Genomic DNA, 18937 nt, shown 5'->3' on the forward strand with positions numbered 1-18937 from the left:
TGTAAAACATATACCTGGTATAGTCGAAAAACCGAAATCAAATACCGATATATGATATAAAAATACAAAGTGATAAAGTTGTATATAAAGTTTTTTGTAATTTAATATTTGGATTCCTTGTTAATACCATTTTTAATAGATGAACATATTTTTTCTGTGCGTAATTTTCATATAAAAATACTTTATTATATTAAGGATTTCAGTTTATATTTAAAGGATTTAAAATCCTTTAATCAGAGTGCAGGTTTGCATTTTTCATGCATGGAGTGGAAAACATTTGCGGCAATTCGTTTATCCATTTTGTTAGCACTACATAAAGATTTTAATAAGTGTTATTCAAAATATACAAATGTTGTAATTCTACCGTATTTGGAACCACTAATCACTGGACAGGCTGAGTGAAGGGTCTTCAAATTCACATCGCCAGAGTTGTGCAGATTGTACCACAAGAGCGCCGATCCTTTTTTTGGCGTTACGGTAACATTAATGATAGGGAAGATAGTGGACCCACCAGAGTCAACATCTCCCAGCTGAAAAGGATTACATGTATAGAATGAAATTTGTGATGAATTGAGCAGACTTACGTAAAACAAAACAGTAGCCAAGCGATCCCCTTGCCGTTTTCGCATCTGAACAGATTGTAAAGTATTACAAGATTATTATTAAATCCTCTAAAAAACTACCTGATTTGTGAAGTTAAAAAAGTCATAGTGCAATATATAGTGGCCACCTAATCCGTAGTTAATCAGGGAGAAGGCTTCGCTCATATCCATATTTAAGCCGGTCATATCTGCCACACGGTTTTCAAGTTTGTCGATATCCTCTATATTTGAATCCTTAGAGGTTCTCACATCGGACTTTTGGCCCGCATCAACGAGGGATAAGAGGAACTGGCTGGAGTTTAGCATCGAATCAACTTCGCTGTCGTAGATCACATCGTGGAAAATCACCATGTAAGGATCGGTACTAAGCTCCTCCATTTTCAGGGGAGCGATTCGCGTGAAGGGGGTCGTGGAGCTGTTGTAGCGACAATGCAGTCGACTAGGTTTTCTGTAAACAGCACTGCAGTTTCGCTCTGTGGCTAACTCATTCTGAAAGTGTAATGATACAGTCCTGGGGCTTAATTCTTTAGGATCTTTGTCGATGTGATTAGAGGCGTCAGTTAATTGATTGTTCTTCATCAAAAGTAATCCCCACGACGTGTGCACTCTCTGTCTGCTAAATTTAAAGGCCTTATAACTAAGCTTATCCTCTGTCAATCGAGCCAAAGAGGTGTTAAACCAAGCCTCGGCAAGGTCTTCATTCCTAATTTGTATGCTGAACTCTCCCAGGGCTAGGCAATCCTGAGCTGAGAGTGCTGTTCTGGAAGTCCTAATTAAATTCTATTCAAATTTCATATCATTTATATAAACTTACTGTGGCTTTGAGTAACCTGCTAAGTTACCCGCTACCAGTTCATCCGGCTTAAGATTATAAAAGGACATCAAGTCATTAATACCGCGGCAGGCAATTTCCAAATCTAACGAGGTGGGTAAGCGCTTTCTCATATCAGGTGCCTTCTTCATGTGCACTGAAAAAATAATATTTTTAAATATATAATTTCCCCGGTTCTATATATTGGTATTACCTAATGCATCCCCATTTGTCTTGAGGGCATAATCGTGCCATTTCCTCCAACTCGTATGAAGGCGATGTATCAGTCGAAAGCTATTCAGAGGATTTCCCAAATACGCTTCATAATCACTCTTCATTTCTTTGTGCTCGGTACTCATAGTTATCAGAGATCTGTAGAAAATTCAGTATTATACAAGAAAACATTTTTGTTTACCCTTACTTTTCGATCAAATGGAGTTTTTTCTTTAATATTTCGACGTATGCCTTAAGGTTCTCTACCAGGTCATCCTCAACATCCAAAAGCTTTATCAGTTCTACTGTTGAGACGGCAATAGATTTCTTTAGAACCGGTTCGGAAAATCCTTGAGGCAAATTTATATAAGCACATAAACACCCTATAAAGCTTAAATATTTTAAACTGAACATTTCACTTTCGGAACTGGCATTGCCAAATGATTTATAGACTTTATATTAATATTATTAACAATTTATATTTTGTAACAGTCTAATTATATTAGTTAAGCTCAACACTAAGAAAAATAGATATTCCATGCACAAAAACTTAATAAACTTTAACAAAACACAATAAGTAATTTTCGGCTAAAGTAAATAAAGAATGTGCCAAATATAATTGTTAATAAAAATTATTTTTTTAAAACGTGTTTTTGAAACAAGTTTGGATAACAACGAGCACATAAATTTTTTTCTGTACATCCTCAGCTTAACTAATTCATTTAGACCTTAACGGACTACTTTAACAAGAAAGTATTTCCTACCAAGTTTACAAGTCATTTGCCGCTTCGTTCCAAAAGCGAAATGCTCAAGAACAAATATATAAAATTCCTTGCATTTTTAGGCGTTATTATAACTTGCGGTATTGGACTTGGAAAGGCGATTCAAAAGAAATCCTACGCCGCTTCTTCGTTCGAACTTTTAAAGCTCCTGGAGGTTGAAGATGAGCTTATAGAGAACCTTAATGCCTACGTGAAAGAACTGAAGAGAAAGTTCAACTTATTGGATAAGTATGTTTAAAAAAAAAAAAGCCTAAAGTATTTACACATTTTTAAATTTCCCGTAGGTCCCTATTAACTATGAAAGCTGAGCAGAACCAGATGAAGGATGACTATGAAACCTACTTAGGAAATCCATTAAACAGTTTTCGGCTGATACATCGTCTACACACCGATTGGCGGAAATGGCATCATTATGCCTCGAAAGCCAATAGGGGTGAATTAAGTACTATAAAATTATTATAAAATACAAATATATCTTTTAATTCGGATCAAATTTACCCTCAGAAAACATTGAAAAGGCGCATCAGATGCGAAAGCGGCTACCAACCGCTCTGGATTTGGAACAAGCGTGTCGTGGAATCGATGACCTGATGTCTTGTTATGACCTTAAGCCTGGAGAACTGGCAGCTGGTAATTTGTCAGGATACTCAATTCCAGAGTAAGTTTAGATAAGTAAAATAAAATTAACAAAATTAGCCTTAATGACTAACAGAACAGCACTGTCAGCTCAGGATTGCTTTGCAATGGGAGAGTTCTGCTTAAGGGATAGGAAAGAAGATCATGCGGAAGACTGGTTCAACGTCACCTTGGCCAATTTCAATGAAGACAAACTCCTGTACAAGGTCAATAGATTTAGCCGGTTCTCCGTCCACAATACGTGGGCTGCCCTTTTAATTAAGAACCAAAAGATTTCTGGTGCTTCTTATCGATATGGAAAACTACCAAAAGAATCAGAGAACAATCAACTTTATCAATGGATTAATGAGGAAATATTGACTAAACGGAACTGCCGTGCAATCTTCCGCCAACCAAGTCGACTCCACTGCCGCTATAACAGCTCTACGACTCCTTTCACGCGAATCGCCCCTCTGAAAATGGAGGAGCTGAGCACCGATCCTTATATGGTGATTTATCACGATGTGATCTACGACAGCGAAATCTATTGGCTGCTAAACACTTCCAAACTTACTTTATCCCTGGTGGATACAGGTACAATGTCCGAATTCCGAGCCTCGAAGGACTCGAACATTTTATTGCCGCAAGGGAAAGTAGTCAGGACCCTCGAAGAACGGGTAACCGACATGACTGGGCTAAGCATGGAAATGAGTGAAGAGTTCTCGCTTATCAACTACGGATTAGGTGGGCATTATGTGCTTCACACCGACTATCACAATCACTTTAATCAGGTGGGATATTTCCAGGACTATTGAGCTTTTAACTCATCTTTTCAAATCTTTGCAGACGCGGTGGGTAAGAGGGGATCGCTTAGCCACAGTACTGTTTTATGTAAGTCATAGAGAAATACGAATTCCATGGCTTAAAATTAAGTACCTTCCAGCTGGGAGATGTAGATTCTGGTGGGGCCACGATTTTCCCGATGATCAATGTTTCTGTAACACCCAAGAAGGGATCGGCCGTCTTCTGGCACAATCTTCACAACTCCGGCGATATGAATATAAAAACGATGCACTCGGGTTGCCCTGTGATAGTTGGTTCCAAATACGGTAAGAATAAATTTAAAATTAAAATTTTATAAAATTATGCGTTTTTGCAGTGCTTACCAAGTGGATAAACGAGCTGCCGCAAATGTTTGTGACTCCTTGTATAAGAAAAAACTATTTTCCGACAAAAAATGTTATAAATAATGACAACTGAACTGAAAACTTTAAAAACAAGTTCTTTCTTTTGGTATATAAAAGAATGAGATATAGAAATAGAGCGGATTCATTTAATGTCACTCAGACTGTTTGCTTAAAGCCATGTATCTACTAGCTGGACCCCACCGACGTTGCTCGGGTGAGGCGGTATTTTTGCACTACATAGTGCGCCCCTTCCTCCGAAGTTAACTGCTCCACATACTGCTCCTTCACGAAGCGATTGCTCACAGCATTCAGTGAGTCCTTAAGGAACCCGAAATGCACAATCGCATTGGGCACAAAGTTCAGCTCCAGGAGCGTCTCATTGGAGGGCAGCACCTTCTTCGGTGGGATGGTGAAGAGGTGGAACTGCTCGCCAGGTTGGACCAAAAACTCGCGAACAAACTCCTCCACTTTTGAAAGAGGCTCGTGCGGCTTGAAAATGCCCTGTAGCACAAAGCGATCGGGGAACTGGATGCGCAGCACACAGTCCTTGTACTGATTAAGCTTCGCCAGCATGGTCTTCTGACGCTCCAGCTCCCTCAACTTGGCTGTAAGCAGGGGAGCGTCATCATCTCCGCTCGAAGTGCGCTTCAAATCGCGCAGCACCATCTTAAGATCGTTGACGGTCAGGTCAAAGAAAGAGTCTGGCAGGTCGTCCGCATTTTTCTTGGTCTCGTCCAGGGAAAAGAGTACCGCCTGACGGGGCCCAATCACTTTTACCACTGGCGGTGCCCGGCTAGGATTCTCCTCGGCTTCATTCTCCTCCTGTTTCCGCTCCGGCGGATGGTGCATTGAGTATCCGGAGCCACTTCCCCAGTCGTACTTGGGTGCCTCTGGCTGTGGCTGCTGCTCTTGGTTGGATTTATCCGATGGCTTGGATGGTTCACTTCCGGATGCATTTTCCTCCGGTGCCGTGCGCTTTAGGTTCTTGATCATGTTGCTGGTGAGGGCAAAGCCCCCACCTCCCCCGCTGCCACCAGCTGCCATTGCAGAGCGAGAGGTGCTGGGCTGGTCGTCGTTATCCACCGGAGGCCTGGCAGCGGGAGCTTTGTAAACATTTGCCTGGGTCTTGAGATCCTCGGGCTTCTTGTCGATTAGCCGCATCATGGCTCGGCCTTCTAGGATGCCTAGGGATTTCAACGTGGTCTGGCGCATCTGGTCCTGCCCAATGACCTCGCTGCGCATATAGATGATGACGGGGCTGTCGTAACTTTTAACCTGCGACTCGCAGAGCTTATGGACCACCTGCCAAACGGTGTCGCTGGGTGAAAAGTCGGCCTGCTGGCGGGATCCGTCATTTAGCTGGACGCAGACAAGAACGTTGCTCATCGTGCGTCGCTTCTCCGTCTGCTCCATCTCCAGGACACAGTTGTTTGGCAGGCCGCTAAATCGGAACTGCTGCGTCAGGCTGACCACCTTGTTGTGGAACTTAAGGCAGTGCTCCTCTGCATCGTAGCCGTGCTTGGAGCAGGCCGTCTCCAGGATCTCCAGCAGCGTCATGTTCGCCGTCACGCTCACATTCTGCCGCCGCCCATTAGGCAGCAGGATCGTGACGCGCTTGTCCATCTGGTTGGCAATTGCCCTGCAAGGATTCGGGTCGGTATGGAAACTAAGGAGCAGTGGCTAATGGGAAACCCACCTTTATTGACGTTTTGCGAAAAGGCTACGTTCCGGAAAATTGCCGGCTGGAATGGGAATTTTGATTCTATCGATAGTCCCGCTATTTGTTTGTTGCGCTGCGTGACTTTCGCTTTTCCCCCGATAGAGATGCGTGCGTGACGTAAACATCGGTTAACATTGACAGCCGCTATGTGCATATTAAAAATTCAACATAGATTTTAATAGATATTTATATCATAATTCTGACCGACATAGGAACACCTTCGAAATATACATATTAAGAACTCAGATGGATAATACAAAACTTTAAAAGTTATTCCCCGCAAAATCAGTGGTTTTAAATTGTTCTATTAAACATTTACGAGTAACTAATGTCTATCAACAAAATATTTAAATTAATCATGTTTAACACTCAGAAAAAGTTAAAACTACTCAACAACTTTAAAAGCCACATATCGATAGATTCCAGTTAATCTTCTTCTTCTATCGACTGCAGCTGCCTGTGTATCGAAATATTATTGATTGCAGGAAGAAGAAGCAGCAGGAGAAGCAAAAGAAAGGCGCAGCTCGTAAAATCAAAACTGTTCAAAAGGGAATTCCTGGCAGAACCAAGTTAAAATTAAGTTATCCCCCTGTCGAAGGACATGCTCTAAGTTCCGGGGAAGTCCCCATCGAGTGAGATTCAGCATTTTGAGTGACGCCCAGCCAGAGCGAGCTTTTTAAGTCCCGAGCCTGAAAATACGCCGATCCAGCGTAAGATTCTTCGAGAAGTCCGTTCCGCCGTATAGCCATTATGACCAATCTGGAGAAGCAGCACGAGATGGTGAAGCGCAGCCTGGTGCAGTTTATCAGCGGCCACATCCCAGGGGCCGACTTCAGCGTGGTGGACGAGATCGTCCTGTCGTACATCATCTCAATTTTGGAGGAGGCCTCTCAGGATCCGTGCTTCGACGTGGAGGGCTTCGTGGAGATGATGGGCGCCTACTTCGAGAAGTTCCCCACCATTGACCAGGGCATCATCTGCGACTGGATCTACAAGCTGGCCAACGAGCTCACCGAGATGGAGAAGAACCAAGGAGGACATGACACTATCAACTTGTCGCTCAAGTGTGTTTTAATTCTTATCCTCCCCCAAGAACTGTGGCATTTAATCTGTACTACATCTGCAGCTCCCTGAGCCTGTCGAGCATTATTCCGGAGTCCAAGCTACGTGCTCGCAACTCGTCCACTTCCGAGAAGGACGAGCTCTCCTCGAACAGCAGCAGCAGCGGCGGCGGGGGCAGCAATAAGCGCTCCCAGCACTTGTCGGAGACCAGCGATGGAGGCTCCACGGATAGCTCCAGCTCGACTTGTGACTACTTCCTGGATGAAACCGAAGTTCTCCAGGAAATGTTTCCGGATTCGGCCATTGCCGAGGTAAAATTAGTTTTTGGAAATGGTAGTTCACAAGTTCTTTAATTTTTCATTATCTACTTGCAGATCAAGCACTGCATCGCCATTTCCAAAGGCGACATCGATAGCGCAACCCAGATCCTCTTGCATCGCCAAGAGACCAATCAGTGTATCATTGACAAGTCGCATACTACTTACATCAAGAAGAATGTTGTCGTCGACGATAATGAACTCAAGAATCGTATTATTGCTAGGTAAGTGAACAATTTCCAGAGACACGAGGTAATATAATTAAGCAAACTTTGAAATGGATATGAATAACTCTTATCTTTTCTTTACTATCATTAAATACTATCTTATATTTGACCTGTCCTTAGGTACTCTTATGTGGACAAGAACGCCACCCAGCGCGAATACAAGCCGGTGGTGCCGAAGATGGAGCCGCGCAAGCTGGTGCGCTACCGCGACAACAAGATTGTATCGCTCAAAGGGGAGCGGTACACCGAGATCAAGCGTGACGAAGATGCTGAGTTAAAAAAACCCAAGAAGCAGATTCAACCGTAACTAAAGAGGAACAAAACCCTCTTCAAGTATTTTATCAAGAAGCAAATTAATCCACACCCCAGTAACTTATCCGCACCCTCGATCTTCGCCAGCAGCAGTAGCTGCAAATCCACCGGCAACAGCAGCCATCCCGAGCACAGCTTATGCAATCAGATGCATATTGTTGGGTTGGCCTCCGCTAAAAGCCATGCCAGCACCTATCCCAGCTCCGTACCAGTGATTCCCGCCAAGCTTAGCCAACGTTTAGATGCTTCCCAACACGACGACGATGAGACACGAGAGTTCAGAGACAAAGACGAGCCACCGAGCACAGCGAATCGGTTCCCATATCCGAGTGAGTATGGTCAGGAGTTTGTGGCATCGGCCGGCATGGTTGTGCTACTGTTGCTAGTCGGCCGTCACCATTGGACATCGACCTCTCATCGCGCCCATCCCCATGACAAAGACAGAAAGACTTTACATACCAAATTAGTTGATAGTTATGCTTTAGGACTACTCGCTTATGCAAATTTTGAGAGCCCATCCGCCGCGGTGGCCGTCTGCTTATGAGTCCCGTTGCCGGGAGCAGGCAGCCCGGACGGATCTGGACCAGGGTCTGTATCCGTTGCCAGTCGTCGATTATGACGACTGGGGTCGCGCCTGCGCTGTGACTTCTCCTTAGTTCCTTACGCAAGCGAATTCGAATCGAACCGTATCTGTGAAAATCGTGAATCTCAAACTCTTTAATGTCCTCGAACAGTATTGTTAAACCTACTTCGAACCCTAGGATCAGTCGCAGGTGCGACACCCAAACCGAATTTGGCGCTCAAATAGACTTATTTAGACGTTTTTAGGTACTCGAATTGATGAATTTTGTTGGCCGTGTGCGTGTTTCAGAAACGCAGCTGCACAAGAAACTTGCCATATCTGTTTAAGATTTGTTAACCCATTTTGTATCGTGTAAATCGTTTTGTTTTCCTCTGGTCCAAGCAAACTAGCAACAGTAATCTAGCAACAATGCCACCAAAGCCACATGCAACACAAACTAGTCCTCACCGCCCACTGAGATATCTGGAACCCATAACAATTCGGCTACTGCTCGGTGTAAGACAGCAATACTAACAATAATCTAAACGTATTCAGCATATACACATGTATGAACTAATCGAATAATCAACTATTTATAAAGCGTAGCCTATTCCCTAATCCTTTCCGATTATTGTAACAATTGTAACCTACAATATCACACGGCAGACCCTCGCCCAATTCATGTTAGATTTAAGAATCCTGAACAATGTTCGGCCGTTTTGACTTTGTCACTTTTTGTTTGAGACAAAAAAAATAAGTACATACGTTTTATCATTTCTTTTAACGCTCATAATTTAGAATAAGTTTTAATCCCCGACCACCGCTTAATAATTTTGTAACCAATTGCATTTTAAGCACCTCGAGTTTTCTGATTTTAGTTCAGCACTACACGATCGGTGTTTCAACCATCATATATTCGTATTTATATTTACATGGTTTCGGTTTGATATTAACATCTTATATTTTTAATATTTTTAGTTTTATATATTATTTTTGTGATATTAGCGTAAAAATCAACTTAAAGAAAAGGCAAAACTCTCGAATTAAACTTTTGAAATTATTAAATAAACTACTATCAATATTTAACGCATAAAAACCATTGTTTTTAAAGGATGTTTTAAGGACTAGAACATTGGGAGTTAGGTTTGACTTATATAATAAATATTATTCCAAAAAATAATCGGCGTTTCGGTAAAAAAAAAAATAATTATTTCAAATTAAGGGTATCAGAAAATTTTATCTGTTTCTTTAAATTTTGTGATGTAATTTAAAAATAATAAGATAAATAAATAAAATTAAAAAAAGGTAAGAAATAGCTACAAAATAGCTGGAAAGCCAACACTACTTCCATGAACTGGTTCGTGGGCGTTGTATATTCGAATTCCCAGCCAAGCAATATGGCGTTGTCCCCGCGTCTGGTCACACTGCTGGCATAGGTTTTTTCGCACAACTCATTATTGTCGAGAAAATCCACGTTTTGGGCTAAAATGACCACAATCGCGGATTTATTCACTAAGTATAATTGCACAAATTGCCAGGACGATATTCAGGGCATTCGGGTGCACTGTGCGGAGTGCGAAAATTTCGATTTGTGTCTGCAAGTAAGTAACCCACACATACACGCAATCAAGCGACGCACATTCATTTGTGTGTGTGCGGTAGGGTGGGCCAAATTATTGGGGTTCCAGACATATTTAAACAAATACCTAGATTGAAATTGTAAACCATCTAGAAAAATGTAACCTTGCTATACTAAAAAGAACAATAAAATAAAATTTAAATATACCTACAAATGTATTTAAAATCGATGTAATTAATAATCAGATAGAACAAAAATTAAAAATATGGATTTCCTTTTTGGTTTTTCCGTAATAAATGTCCTAAATACATATGTATTTTTGAGGCATTCTATGAGGGTGAAAATGTTTATACTAGAGATTATTCGCCATAGTTGAGAATTCTTCGAAGATCTTTTTCACCCCTATCTTTCTTTTTCAACATAATTGACCCACCCTAATGCGCCAATACTCGAGCGGTCTAGAGATGCGTCGCCAAATCTGGAACCGAAAAACTGACTCATCTGGAAATACATATGAATACATACACACAACCGGCAATTTCACCATGTTGATTAAAAAACAGCTGACATTGTGTTTACGTTGTATTATTGTTTATTTTTTGCGCAGTGCTTTGCTGCGGGAGCGGAGATCGGCGCCCATCAAAACAACCATGCATACCAGTTCATGGACACGGGCACCTCCATATTGAGTGTGTTCCGTGGTAAAGGAGCATGGACGGCCCGTGAGGAGATCCGCCTGCTGGACGCCATCGAGCAGTACGGTTTCGGAAACTGGGAGGACATCAGCAAGCACATCGAGACCAAGTCGGCGGAGGACGCCAAGGAGGAGTATGTGAATAAGTTTGTGAACGGCACGATTGGAAGGGCCACCTGGACGCCGGCGCAAAGTCAGAGACCCCGCCTTATCGATCACACGGGAGACGACGATGCCGGTCCCCTGGGCTCCACTGCCCTGTCCACCTTGCCTCCGCTGGACATCAACTCCGATGAGGCCATGCAGTTGGGCTACATGCCCAACAGGGACAGCTTCGAGCGGGAATACGACCCCACGGCTGAGCAACTGATCTCCAACATCTCGCTGAGCTCCGAGGACACGGAGGTGGACGTGATGCTCAAGCTGGCCCACGTTGACATCTACACCCGCCGACTTAGAGAGCGAGCTCGCAGGAAACGGATGGTTAGGGACTACCAGTTGGTCTCGAACTTCTTCCGCAACCGGAACTACGCTCTGCACCAAGGACTCACCAAAGAGCAACGCGAGTTCCGGGACAGATTCCGGGTCTACGCCCAGTTCTACACCTGCAACGAGTACGAGCGGCTAATGGGGTCACTGGAGCGCGAGAAGGAGCTGCGCATCCGGCAGGCGGAGTTGTATCGTTATCGCTACAACGGCCTGACCAAGATCGCGGACTGCGCCCACTTTGAGCAGCATGCGGCAAGTGCGACCCACCGCTCCTCAGGACCGTATGGCCACGGCAAGACCGTAAGTGTGAAGCTTCGCTGCGGAGGTTTCGAAATCGAACAGTCCATACATATTTTTCTTATCGAAATTCTAAAACTTCACTTTTTTGAGTGTTAACGAACGAACCCTAATTATCTTCCGTAAATTTTACAAACTGTTAAACGTATTTAAGAAAGTCATTTCGCTATCCCTCCGTTACAATTACAATTTAACCTTTTCAAATAATACTATTTCGAATTTAATGTGCAATAACAATTTAAAGCTTAATATAAATGGATTCGGACTTCAGAAAAACAAAGTTTTAGAAATTCAGATAGGACAGCTTCGATTTCATTCCCCTTGGAGTGAGCTTTTCCCATGAGAATGCATGACGAGTTGAATATCGTGTGTTCTACCTTGCTTTTACCGACCTGACCTGACCTGACCCAACTTTTACAATCGCTTTTCCGTCTTGTCTCACGATATTCAGCTCCACTGCATTATAAACGCGCCAAACAACGAGCGTTCGAATGGTTCTATAAGACAATGTTTAACCACAGGACCACACGCAACCCTCCAATGGAAGTCATCGGGCGCCAAGCTCTTCCTTGCACTCCCCACAACCGAATCTCAGAAAGGTGTAAGTAGATGGCTAAGAAGTTGCGATTCCATGGGCTTTGTTAATCAGATTCTTTGGTTTTGGATTTAGCGAAATGTCAAGCGGCGTCGAGGCAAATTCAAGTTCAATCGCACCAAGAAACACGCCCCTCATCGTCGACCCGACCTGCTCCGGCGCATTATTGCCCAGCAGAAACTACTTGGATAGCTGTCGGGGATCGTCGGCAGCTACGATGCTGCAGACGACGGGGATGGGAATGGGGATAACAGTGGACTCGGGAGCGACGACGGGAGCGATTTCCACGGCTACGACGATGGCGAATCTGCCCACGAACTCGGCGAAGGGAAGCCAACAACATCTGCAGCCGCTGCAGCAGCATCCTCAGCTTCTGCAAGGCGGCCACCACAAAATGCAAAGCGAGGCCGCCGGCGGAAGCAGTGAGCAGAAGCCCAGCATGAGCCTCAAGTTGCGCACCCAGCTGGAGGAGCTGAAGCACTTGCCCCAGCCGCTGGGCAGCGACCTGCTTAGCCACAACGAGCTGGATCTGTGTAAGAAGCACAACATCACGCCAACCACATACCTCTCAGTGAAGACTGTCTGCCTGAGCGGAGCACCATCGCTGGGCAGTCCTATGGAGACTTCGCTGCGCAAGTTCTTCATCAAGTGCGGCTGGCTGAGCCACTGATGGAACCACTTCCACTTTCCCGCGCCCCTTCGATTAAGAGCTACATGCATTTCTCGATCTAAGGACTTCACTTTATTTTATTATCGTTAGCATAAGTTAAAGACATTTTTATACTGTTCAACTTTCGTTGCCATTTTCTTCGAGGTAAAAACTACATAAAACAGAAAATCAATTTACTTGTATCAAGTCAAGCTCAATTAGATAAAGTTTTGTTCCTTTGTGTGAGATGTTAGGCTTCAGATATTCTGTATTAACTAAACTTAAGTAGGTGACCCAACCAATTGAAATTGTATGATATGAAGTGTAAATGAAGTAATAAATGTAATAGCGAATGTGCAACAAGGACGCGGACTTGTGTCTCGGAACTCACATCTGCCAGGGAAACCGCTCGGGACTAAACCCCACTAGGATACACTTGTGAGATGTACAATTTAATGCAAATCGATAATTAGTAAGGCTCTAAAAGCGATATTGTCGCGCTGAGTATTCATATTTGTATATTATTATTCAACATAATTGGTAGATTGCTAGGAAAATAACTGGGGTTGTTGTTCATTTTTTCTTCAAAAAAGAAATACCATCGATACGATATTTTTAAAAATATTGGAGAACCCTAATAATAACTAAGGCGGCATAAGTTATACTAAGAACAACTATAATATATAATAGATATTCTACGATTTTTCATTGGCTATATTTCAAAGCTGAGAAAGAAAAATATCACCATAATTCAAGAAAGTATTGTTCATTAGATATTAACATTTTTGGATCATTTTATTCATTTACAACCAATTCTTTTGAAAAAATTCATAATAATGTATAAGTGATGTTCAAACTTAATTTTTTTTTCTTTAATACAAATTAAAATTTCACGGTTTATTCAAATAACTGCCAAATGGCTCAGTCCTAGGAATCTACCATTTTAAATATGTATCCTAGCTTAGGTTCGTCCAAAGCGGCGCCCTAAAACTTACAATCTGTAACCGTATACCTACAAAAATATATCATATTTATAAACGGATTTATTCACTTTGTTCTTACAAATAGAAACGATGTGATGCTTGGATGCACTGCATCACTTGTTCCGCAGAAAGTAGCGATATAACGTGTTCTTCTGTCCTCCGCTGGCGGTGGTGGCAGTAGCTGGAGCTCCACTTGCAATCGCTGTGGATGTGGTGGAACCTGACCCGTTCGTTTGCTCCACGGCAGCCACCAAGGAACTGCGCCACGATGCGATCAACTCGGTTTGCAACTCCACGGGCAGCTCCTTGAACACCTCTGCATCCACACCCGCTGGACAGGCGATATTCGTGAGGACATCACTTGAAGAATCGCTGGTTGTGGTGGCAACCACTGCTGTTGTAATGGGTGGGGCGAAAGACATGGTTGGTGTGCTGGGCGCGCTCATCGTCGTGGAATCGTCCATGGGCGAAGGAAGTGGCGATGAGGCCGTAGAGCTAGCGTTTGAGCTTAAGCGACTGGCAGTGCGCGTGGATACAAACCGGAGGCTGCCGTCGATTCGCTGCAACAGCGTGTTCGGTGGCTGGACGGTGCGAAAGCGAGGAGCAGGCGCAGATGTAGAAGTAGATGGAGTTGTGCTCATGGGGAAGTCCTTCTCGCTGTCCCGCGAGTTCAGACGCAAATCACAGACACGCAGTTTGCTGGGTGAGGCTACCTCCGCGGCGGAATCCCCAACATCCGCCGCCAAACGGCTGCGCTTGGACACTAGTAGCCGGCCAATGCGGCTCTTTTTCGGCGAGGGCTCCACCTCCGTCTCAGAGAAGTCGCTGAAATCTGAGTTAGTAGCCGCCGATTCCGATCCATTATCCAGAAGCATGGGAACCGGCGATGCTGTTGCGGCTCTTCTCCTATAAAACTGATCGCTCGGCTTGAATGTTGTTGGTGAGGAGCGGAAAGCGGATTCGTCCGAGGTAGGACTTTCCGCTGTGGGACTTGTGAGACTCGTGTTTGTCAGTGAGGTGATTGATTGCACCTCCAGATCCGCCTTCTTGATCAGGAAATTAGCTATAGATGAGGAGCCCACCTTGCGCTCCTGGAATTTGGAGAAGGCCAGGCCCAGTAGAGTGATATTGAAGGGCTTGCTCATGTCTACGATTCGCTCAAACAGTCGCATCACAATCTTGAGTAGTTTCTCCTGGGCCCCGTCCGCCAGTTGTACCTTGCTTACGCCAGTTTCTCCTGGACACACAGAGGTCTTAAAAAGGGAGGGTAGGATGTTGGCCTGTTTGGTCTCTCGGTGACTGCTCTTCTTCTGGGAATCGAACTTTCGCAACACCACCTTGATGGCGATGGGAACGCGTCCGTCCTCTGCAACCTAAGGGATATACAAATTAATTAATTGAACCAACAACTAAGGCTAACAAGAGATGTATAAAATAAGCTTGTTTACTACTTTGTTTTTTAAGTTATAAATGTGTTGAAACCTTACCTGCTCCACCAGCCGCTTGAGTAGCATGCGGAACCTTTCCTCTACATCGGTTCGCACTGAGATAGGCTTGCAGGCATCCTCCATTCCAATGGTTTTTGGTTTTCCGGTAGGTCGAACGGAACTTGTGTCGCGACCGAAGGCCAGATCCCGCAGTCGGGTGGCCGTCTCAAAGCCGAATTTCTTCCGCATCACGTCCATGTCACACTGTTGCAACTGCTCCACAGATGACATGCCCGCCTCCATCAGAAGGCACTGCGTCTTCTGGCCAATCCCAGTGACTCGCTTTATGTCGCCCAGTTCCCGCATAAACTGCTCCGCATAGGTGGAAACTAGGACGGTCTGCTGATTGGGTTTGTGGCTGCTGCCGACCAGCTTGGCCAGCAGTTTGTTGTATGCGATTCCGGCGCAGCAGGTTATGCCCAGGCGAAGCTTAAGTTCCTCCCTGATTTCCTGGGCGATCCGAGTGCCAATGGCAAGTCGCTGGGCACAGCCGCAGCCGCAAGTGGACAAGGGGGTGCCATCCGCTGGATATATGTGACCCACTGGTGGCCTAAGTGGCGCCTCAGCGACATGAGCCTGTCGCAGTTCCACCAAGGCAGTTACATCCATAAAGTTCTCATCGAAGCCCAGCTTCTCCACCAGGGGAGTGTAGTTAAGCAGCAGATCAAAGATTCGTTGCGACATCTGGCGATACGGAGCCAGATCCTCGCCATTGACGAGGACCAACTCTGGACAGATGCGCTGTGCCTCTGCAATCAGCATCAGCTTGGCCACTCCCTTGGCCCGCGCCACATAGTTGCAGGTGACCACAATATTTTTCTGCTGGATTCCTAGGGCCTTCGATCGCAGCGTCGGATCCCGAATCTCCTCCACCTGAGCGTAAAAGTAGTCCATATCCAGGTGGATGATGGTGCGCTGGTGCGCCTCGCTTTTACCGAGCACGCTGGCGAAGTCCATGACGGTTCTGAGCGCCTGAAATTGCGAAAGGTCGTGAAACAGAATTCATAGAGCTGGTAGTAGGGTTGCAGTCGACTAACGGATACCCTGTTTTGTATATGAGCTAATCCAAAGGAAATTTGCAATGTGTATTTTGAAAAATTTCACTATTTGCACTACAAAAGTAGAAGTTAAAAGAAATTTATTTAGACTAAAAGTGTGACAGCTGAAATTGTTGATTTGGAAACCATGACAATATAGGACAATGTGAAGTAAATAAATTGAAATTTTAAAATTTGTTTATCTATACAATTAAGAGAAGATAAAGGTGTATTTCGCCAAAACTTCTACTGCTCTAATCTAAAGCTCCCATTATATGAGTAAATAAATAAAGAAATAACAATTTTATAGATTATTCGTCACTAAATTGTAAGGATAGGACCAAGAGGTTGCGTTCGTCACTTGTTTTAAGTGTTATTGGTAAATCATTTCTTCAGGGTGTAAGGAATTTACACTCATCCTAACTATCCTAGCATACCCTTGTTTATGCAGGGTACTCTGATGCAAGTTGGGTGGCTGGCGGTGAAACAAAGCAAAGAGAGAGGCAGAGAGAGAGAGCACGAGAGAGTTCGAGTGCTCCGCTGGATGTGAAATCTGTTTTTGCTGGCCACTGCTGCTCGTTGCTTCTTCCTCTTCCACTGGCGCCGCCGACTTTCTAATCAAACATTGCGAAAAACATTCGAGCCAAACGCCAACGTGCACACACACAACCCAGAAACGAGTGCCGGCTAAACATTTACGGCGGGCCACAACAAAATATTGCACAAAGTTGACTGTTTGGCGATGACGCATTAGTTTGTGGCCGAGAAAACAACGGATTTCGAACGCGCCTTGGAGCCTCACAACCTCCCACTTAAACCCCCGCCACAACTCACCGGTGTTTCTCGAATACACGATTTTAAGCCCAAATGCACGCACCTGCAGTAATTTATTACTTATAATTGGGGTTTATAATTACCTTAAAAACTAGAGGTGGAGGTACCCCGATGGCACTGTCGATGATTCTAGATTCATGAAATCGATATAAATTGCACTAAAGGGAAATCGCTGCAGTTTCAACCCTGGGTTCATGACTCTGCTTATCATTGAAGTGCGATTAAGCCTGGGTGCTGTAATTCGCTAAAACTAGGGTTAAGTGCACCGCTAGTGTATTTGGTGTTGCCACACTGGTTAAAAAGAAAAACGTTTTCCGTTAAAAATTTGAATTTATTCAAGTCAATATTTTAAAGAATTTTCCTACGTTCTAAGCTTTTTAGAAAAAACATTTATTTTTAAGTGGCTTCCTAAAAAAATACCAGTTTAGACCTCGTTAAAAGACAAACTTCCCAATTCTTGTAATAGGCCATAATATTTTTCACTGGTCTTGTTTCATTTATTGTTTATTTCGAATTAGATTTCAAAAATTTTTAATTGTTTTACTTATTTAATTACATTATTGGTGTTTTTAGGGATTTGAAAAATGCGTTGGTTAAATAAACCAAATATCTATGTAGAAGTAATAAGTCACTTCCCCTCAAAATCTCATATCAGACCTCGTTAAAAGCCAACCTGATTTTCGGTAGGCAATAACATTCTAGGTGTGCATTGCATCTACTACGCAAATATATCTTGAATATCTTGTTTTGTATTACTTCAAAATGTGGTAATTAATGTTTGAAATATATGGTTGTTATTTATAAATTTATAAAGCTAGTCAAGTTCGGGGCACAAGTGTACTCACAAGACCAAAAAAACCAAAAAAATCAACTTCAACTTATTTTAAAAGAAAGTTTTAACATTTGTTTAACTACATTGTAGTTCTTTCATTAAACTAATCAAAAAACAGTTTTCATTAATAAAATCGTTTTAGCAAATACGCAAGTAGCGTTTTATTATTGTTCATAAATGTGCTAATTCAAAACCAGTAACACAGCAGCTTTGAAACCAGTCTGGTTCTACTTTCCGGGTATAAAAGCCCGGATCAAATTCCAGATGCATCACAAGTTTCAACCATGAAGATCTTCGCTATCTGCGCTTTCCTGCTCCTCGCCTTGGCATCCGTCCAGGGCGATCCCAAGCCTATAGGCAAAAATGTTCTCACAAGTACCCAAGGAAAATAAAGTACATTTATTTAAAGGAATCCGAACAAACAACTTCAAATTATTTCGTAAAAAAGTTTAATTTCTTAATATAACATGTATTGAGAAAATATTTGAATAAAGAACTTTTGAAAAGATTATAAGTAAGTGCATTTTTTTAAACAATAAAATGTACAAAATATGAGGACATAAATAAAAGAACCCGATGTTTAACAACACTTTGAATTATGAGGAGCTTGTTATTGGAATAAACTTGATCTGTCATACGTACCTATGTACCTACCAAACAAGAAAAATAAATATTTCTAATATCCAGCAATCTTATAATCGATACCGGCTGGACCGTTTGGTATAAAAAGGCATTGCATTATACAGACAGAGTTAAAATCAACCGAAATGAAGATCTTCGCTATCTGCGCTTTCCTGCTCCTCGCCTTGGCATCCGTTCAGGGCGATCCCAAGCCTTTTGACAAAAATGCTATTAGAAGTACCCAAGGAAAATAAAGTATATTTATTTAAAAAAAAGTTGAAGTTCTTAATACAACATGTATTAACAAGATATTTGAATAAACAACTTTTGAAAAGGTTATAAATATGTACCTTTCTTTAACAATAAAACAACAACGATGTTTAACAACATTTTTAATTATGGGGAGCCTTTTATTTGAATAACCTTGATC

At 43.1% G+C, this 18937-nt stretch overlaps 6 protein-coding genes across 9 annotated transcripts; 3 read left to right on the forward strand and 3 right to left on the reverse strand.

Moving 5' to 3' along the window:
- Nucleotides 1–164: 164 nt before the first annotated feature.
- Nucleotides 165–2065, reverse strand: LOC108006081 (prolyl 4-hydroxylase subunit alpha-3). Of its 2 annotated transcripts, XM_065866381.2 has the most exons (7): nt 1835–2065; nt 1628–1785; nt 1417–1570; nt 684–1362; nt 585–629; nt 365–530; nt 165–309 (listed from the first exon to the last, which is right to left on the reverse strand). In XM_065866381.2, the coding sequence occupies exons 1-7, from the start codon at nt 2038–2040 to the stop codon at nt 230–232; spliced, it is 1488 nt and encodes a 495-aa protein (XP_065722453.2). In that variant the 5' UTR covers nt 2041–2065; the 3' UTR covers nt 165–229. The 2 variants fall into 2 exon arrangements, with proteins under 2 accessions (XP_065722453.2, XP_070852145.1); XM_070996044.1 differs by lacking the exons at nt 1628–1785; nt 1835–2065 and having other exon boundaries at nt 181–309; nt 684–1357; nt 1417–1562.
- Nucleotides 2066–2430: 365 nt separating this feature from the next.
- On the forward strand, nt 2431–4862 carry LOC108006113 (prolyl 4-hydroxylase subunit alpha-2-like). The gene is made up of 7 exons (XM_065866958.2): nt 2431–2636; nt 2693–2850; nt 2913–3066; nt 3121–3814; nt 3870–3914; nt 3967–4132; nt 4183–4862. The coding sequence occupies exons 1-7, from the start codon at nt 2431–2433 to the stop codon at nt 4281–4283; spliced, it is 1524 nt and encodes a 507-aa protein (XP_065723030.2). The 3' UTR covers nt 4284–4862.
- Nucleotides 4286–6062, reverse strand: LOC108006114 (tether containing UBX domain for GLUT4). Its single transcript, XM_017069562.4, has 2 exons — nt 5907–6062; nt 4286–5849 (listed from the first exon to the last, which is right to left on the reverse strand). Exon 2 carries the CDS (start codon nt 5831–5833, stop codon nt 4397–4399), a length of 1437 nt encoding a protein of 478 aa, XP_016925051.4. The 5' UTR covers nt 5834–5849; nt 5907–6062; the 3' UTR covers nt 4286–4396.
- Nucleotides 6063–6402: 340 nt separating this feature from the next.
- LOC108006108 (CUE domain-containing protein 2) lies at nt 6403–9506 on the forward strand. Its single transcript, XM_017069555.4, has 4 exons — nt 6403–6994; nt 7057–7303; nt 7367–7533; nt 7657–9506. Exons 1-4 carry the CDS (start codon nt 6681–6683, stop codon nt 7841–7843), a joined length of 915 nt encoding a protein of 304 aa, XP_016925044.4. The 5' UTR covers nt 6403–6680; the 3' UTR covers nt 7844–9506.
- A 295-nt stretch (nt 9507–9801) lies between these two features.
- On the forward strand, nt 9802–13076 carry Ada2b (Transcriptional adapter 2B). 2 transcript variants are annotated; one of them, XM_036817035.3, is made up of 4 exons: nt 9802–10011; nt 10597–11472; nt 11991–12070; nt 12140–13076. In XM_036817035.3, the coding sequence occupies exons 1-4, from the start codon at nt 9898–9900 to the stop codon at nt 12732–12734; spliced, it is 1665 nt and encodes a 554-aa protein (XP_036672930.2). In that variant the 5' UTR covers nt 9802–9897; the 3' UTR covers nt 12735–13076. The 2 variants fall into 2 exon arrangements, with proteins under 2 accessions (XP_036672930.2, XP_065722452.1); XM_065866380.2 differs by having other exon boundaries at nt 9803–10011; nt 11921–12070; nt 12140–12482.
- Nucleotides 13077–13738: 662 nt separating this feature from the next.
- Nucleotides 13739–17220, reverse strand: PolI (DNA polymerase iota). 2 transcript variants are annotated; one of them, XM_036817034.3, is made up of 3 exons: nt 17138–17220; nt 15184–16155; nt 13739–15069 (listed from the first exon to the last, which is right to left on the reverse strand). In XM_036817034.3, the coding sequence occupies exons 2-3, from the start codon at nt 16138–16140 to the stop codon at nt 13810–13812; spliced, it is 2217 nt and encodes a 738-aa protein (XP_036672929.3). In that variant the 5' UTR covers nt 16141–16155; nt 17138–17220; the 3' UTR covers nt 13739–13809. The 2 variants fall into 2 exon arrangements, with proteins under 2 accessions (XP_036672929.3, XP_070852144.1); XM_070996043.1 differs by having other exon boundaries at nt 17055–17168.
- Nucleotides 17221–18937: the final 1717 nt, after the last annotated feature.

Source organism: Drosophila suzukii, chromosome 3 (genome assembly GCF_043229965.1).
Source record: "Drosophila suzukii chromosome 3, CBGP_Dsuzu_IsoJpt1.0, whole genome shotgun sequence".
In the NCBI taxonomy this organism is placed as follows: domain Eukaryota; kingdom Metazoa; phylum Arthropoda; class Insecta; order Diptera; family Drosophilidae; genus Drosophila; species Drosophila suzukii.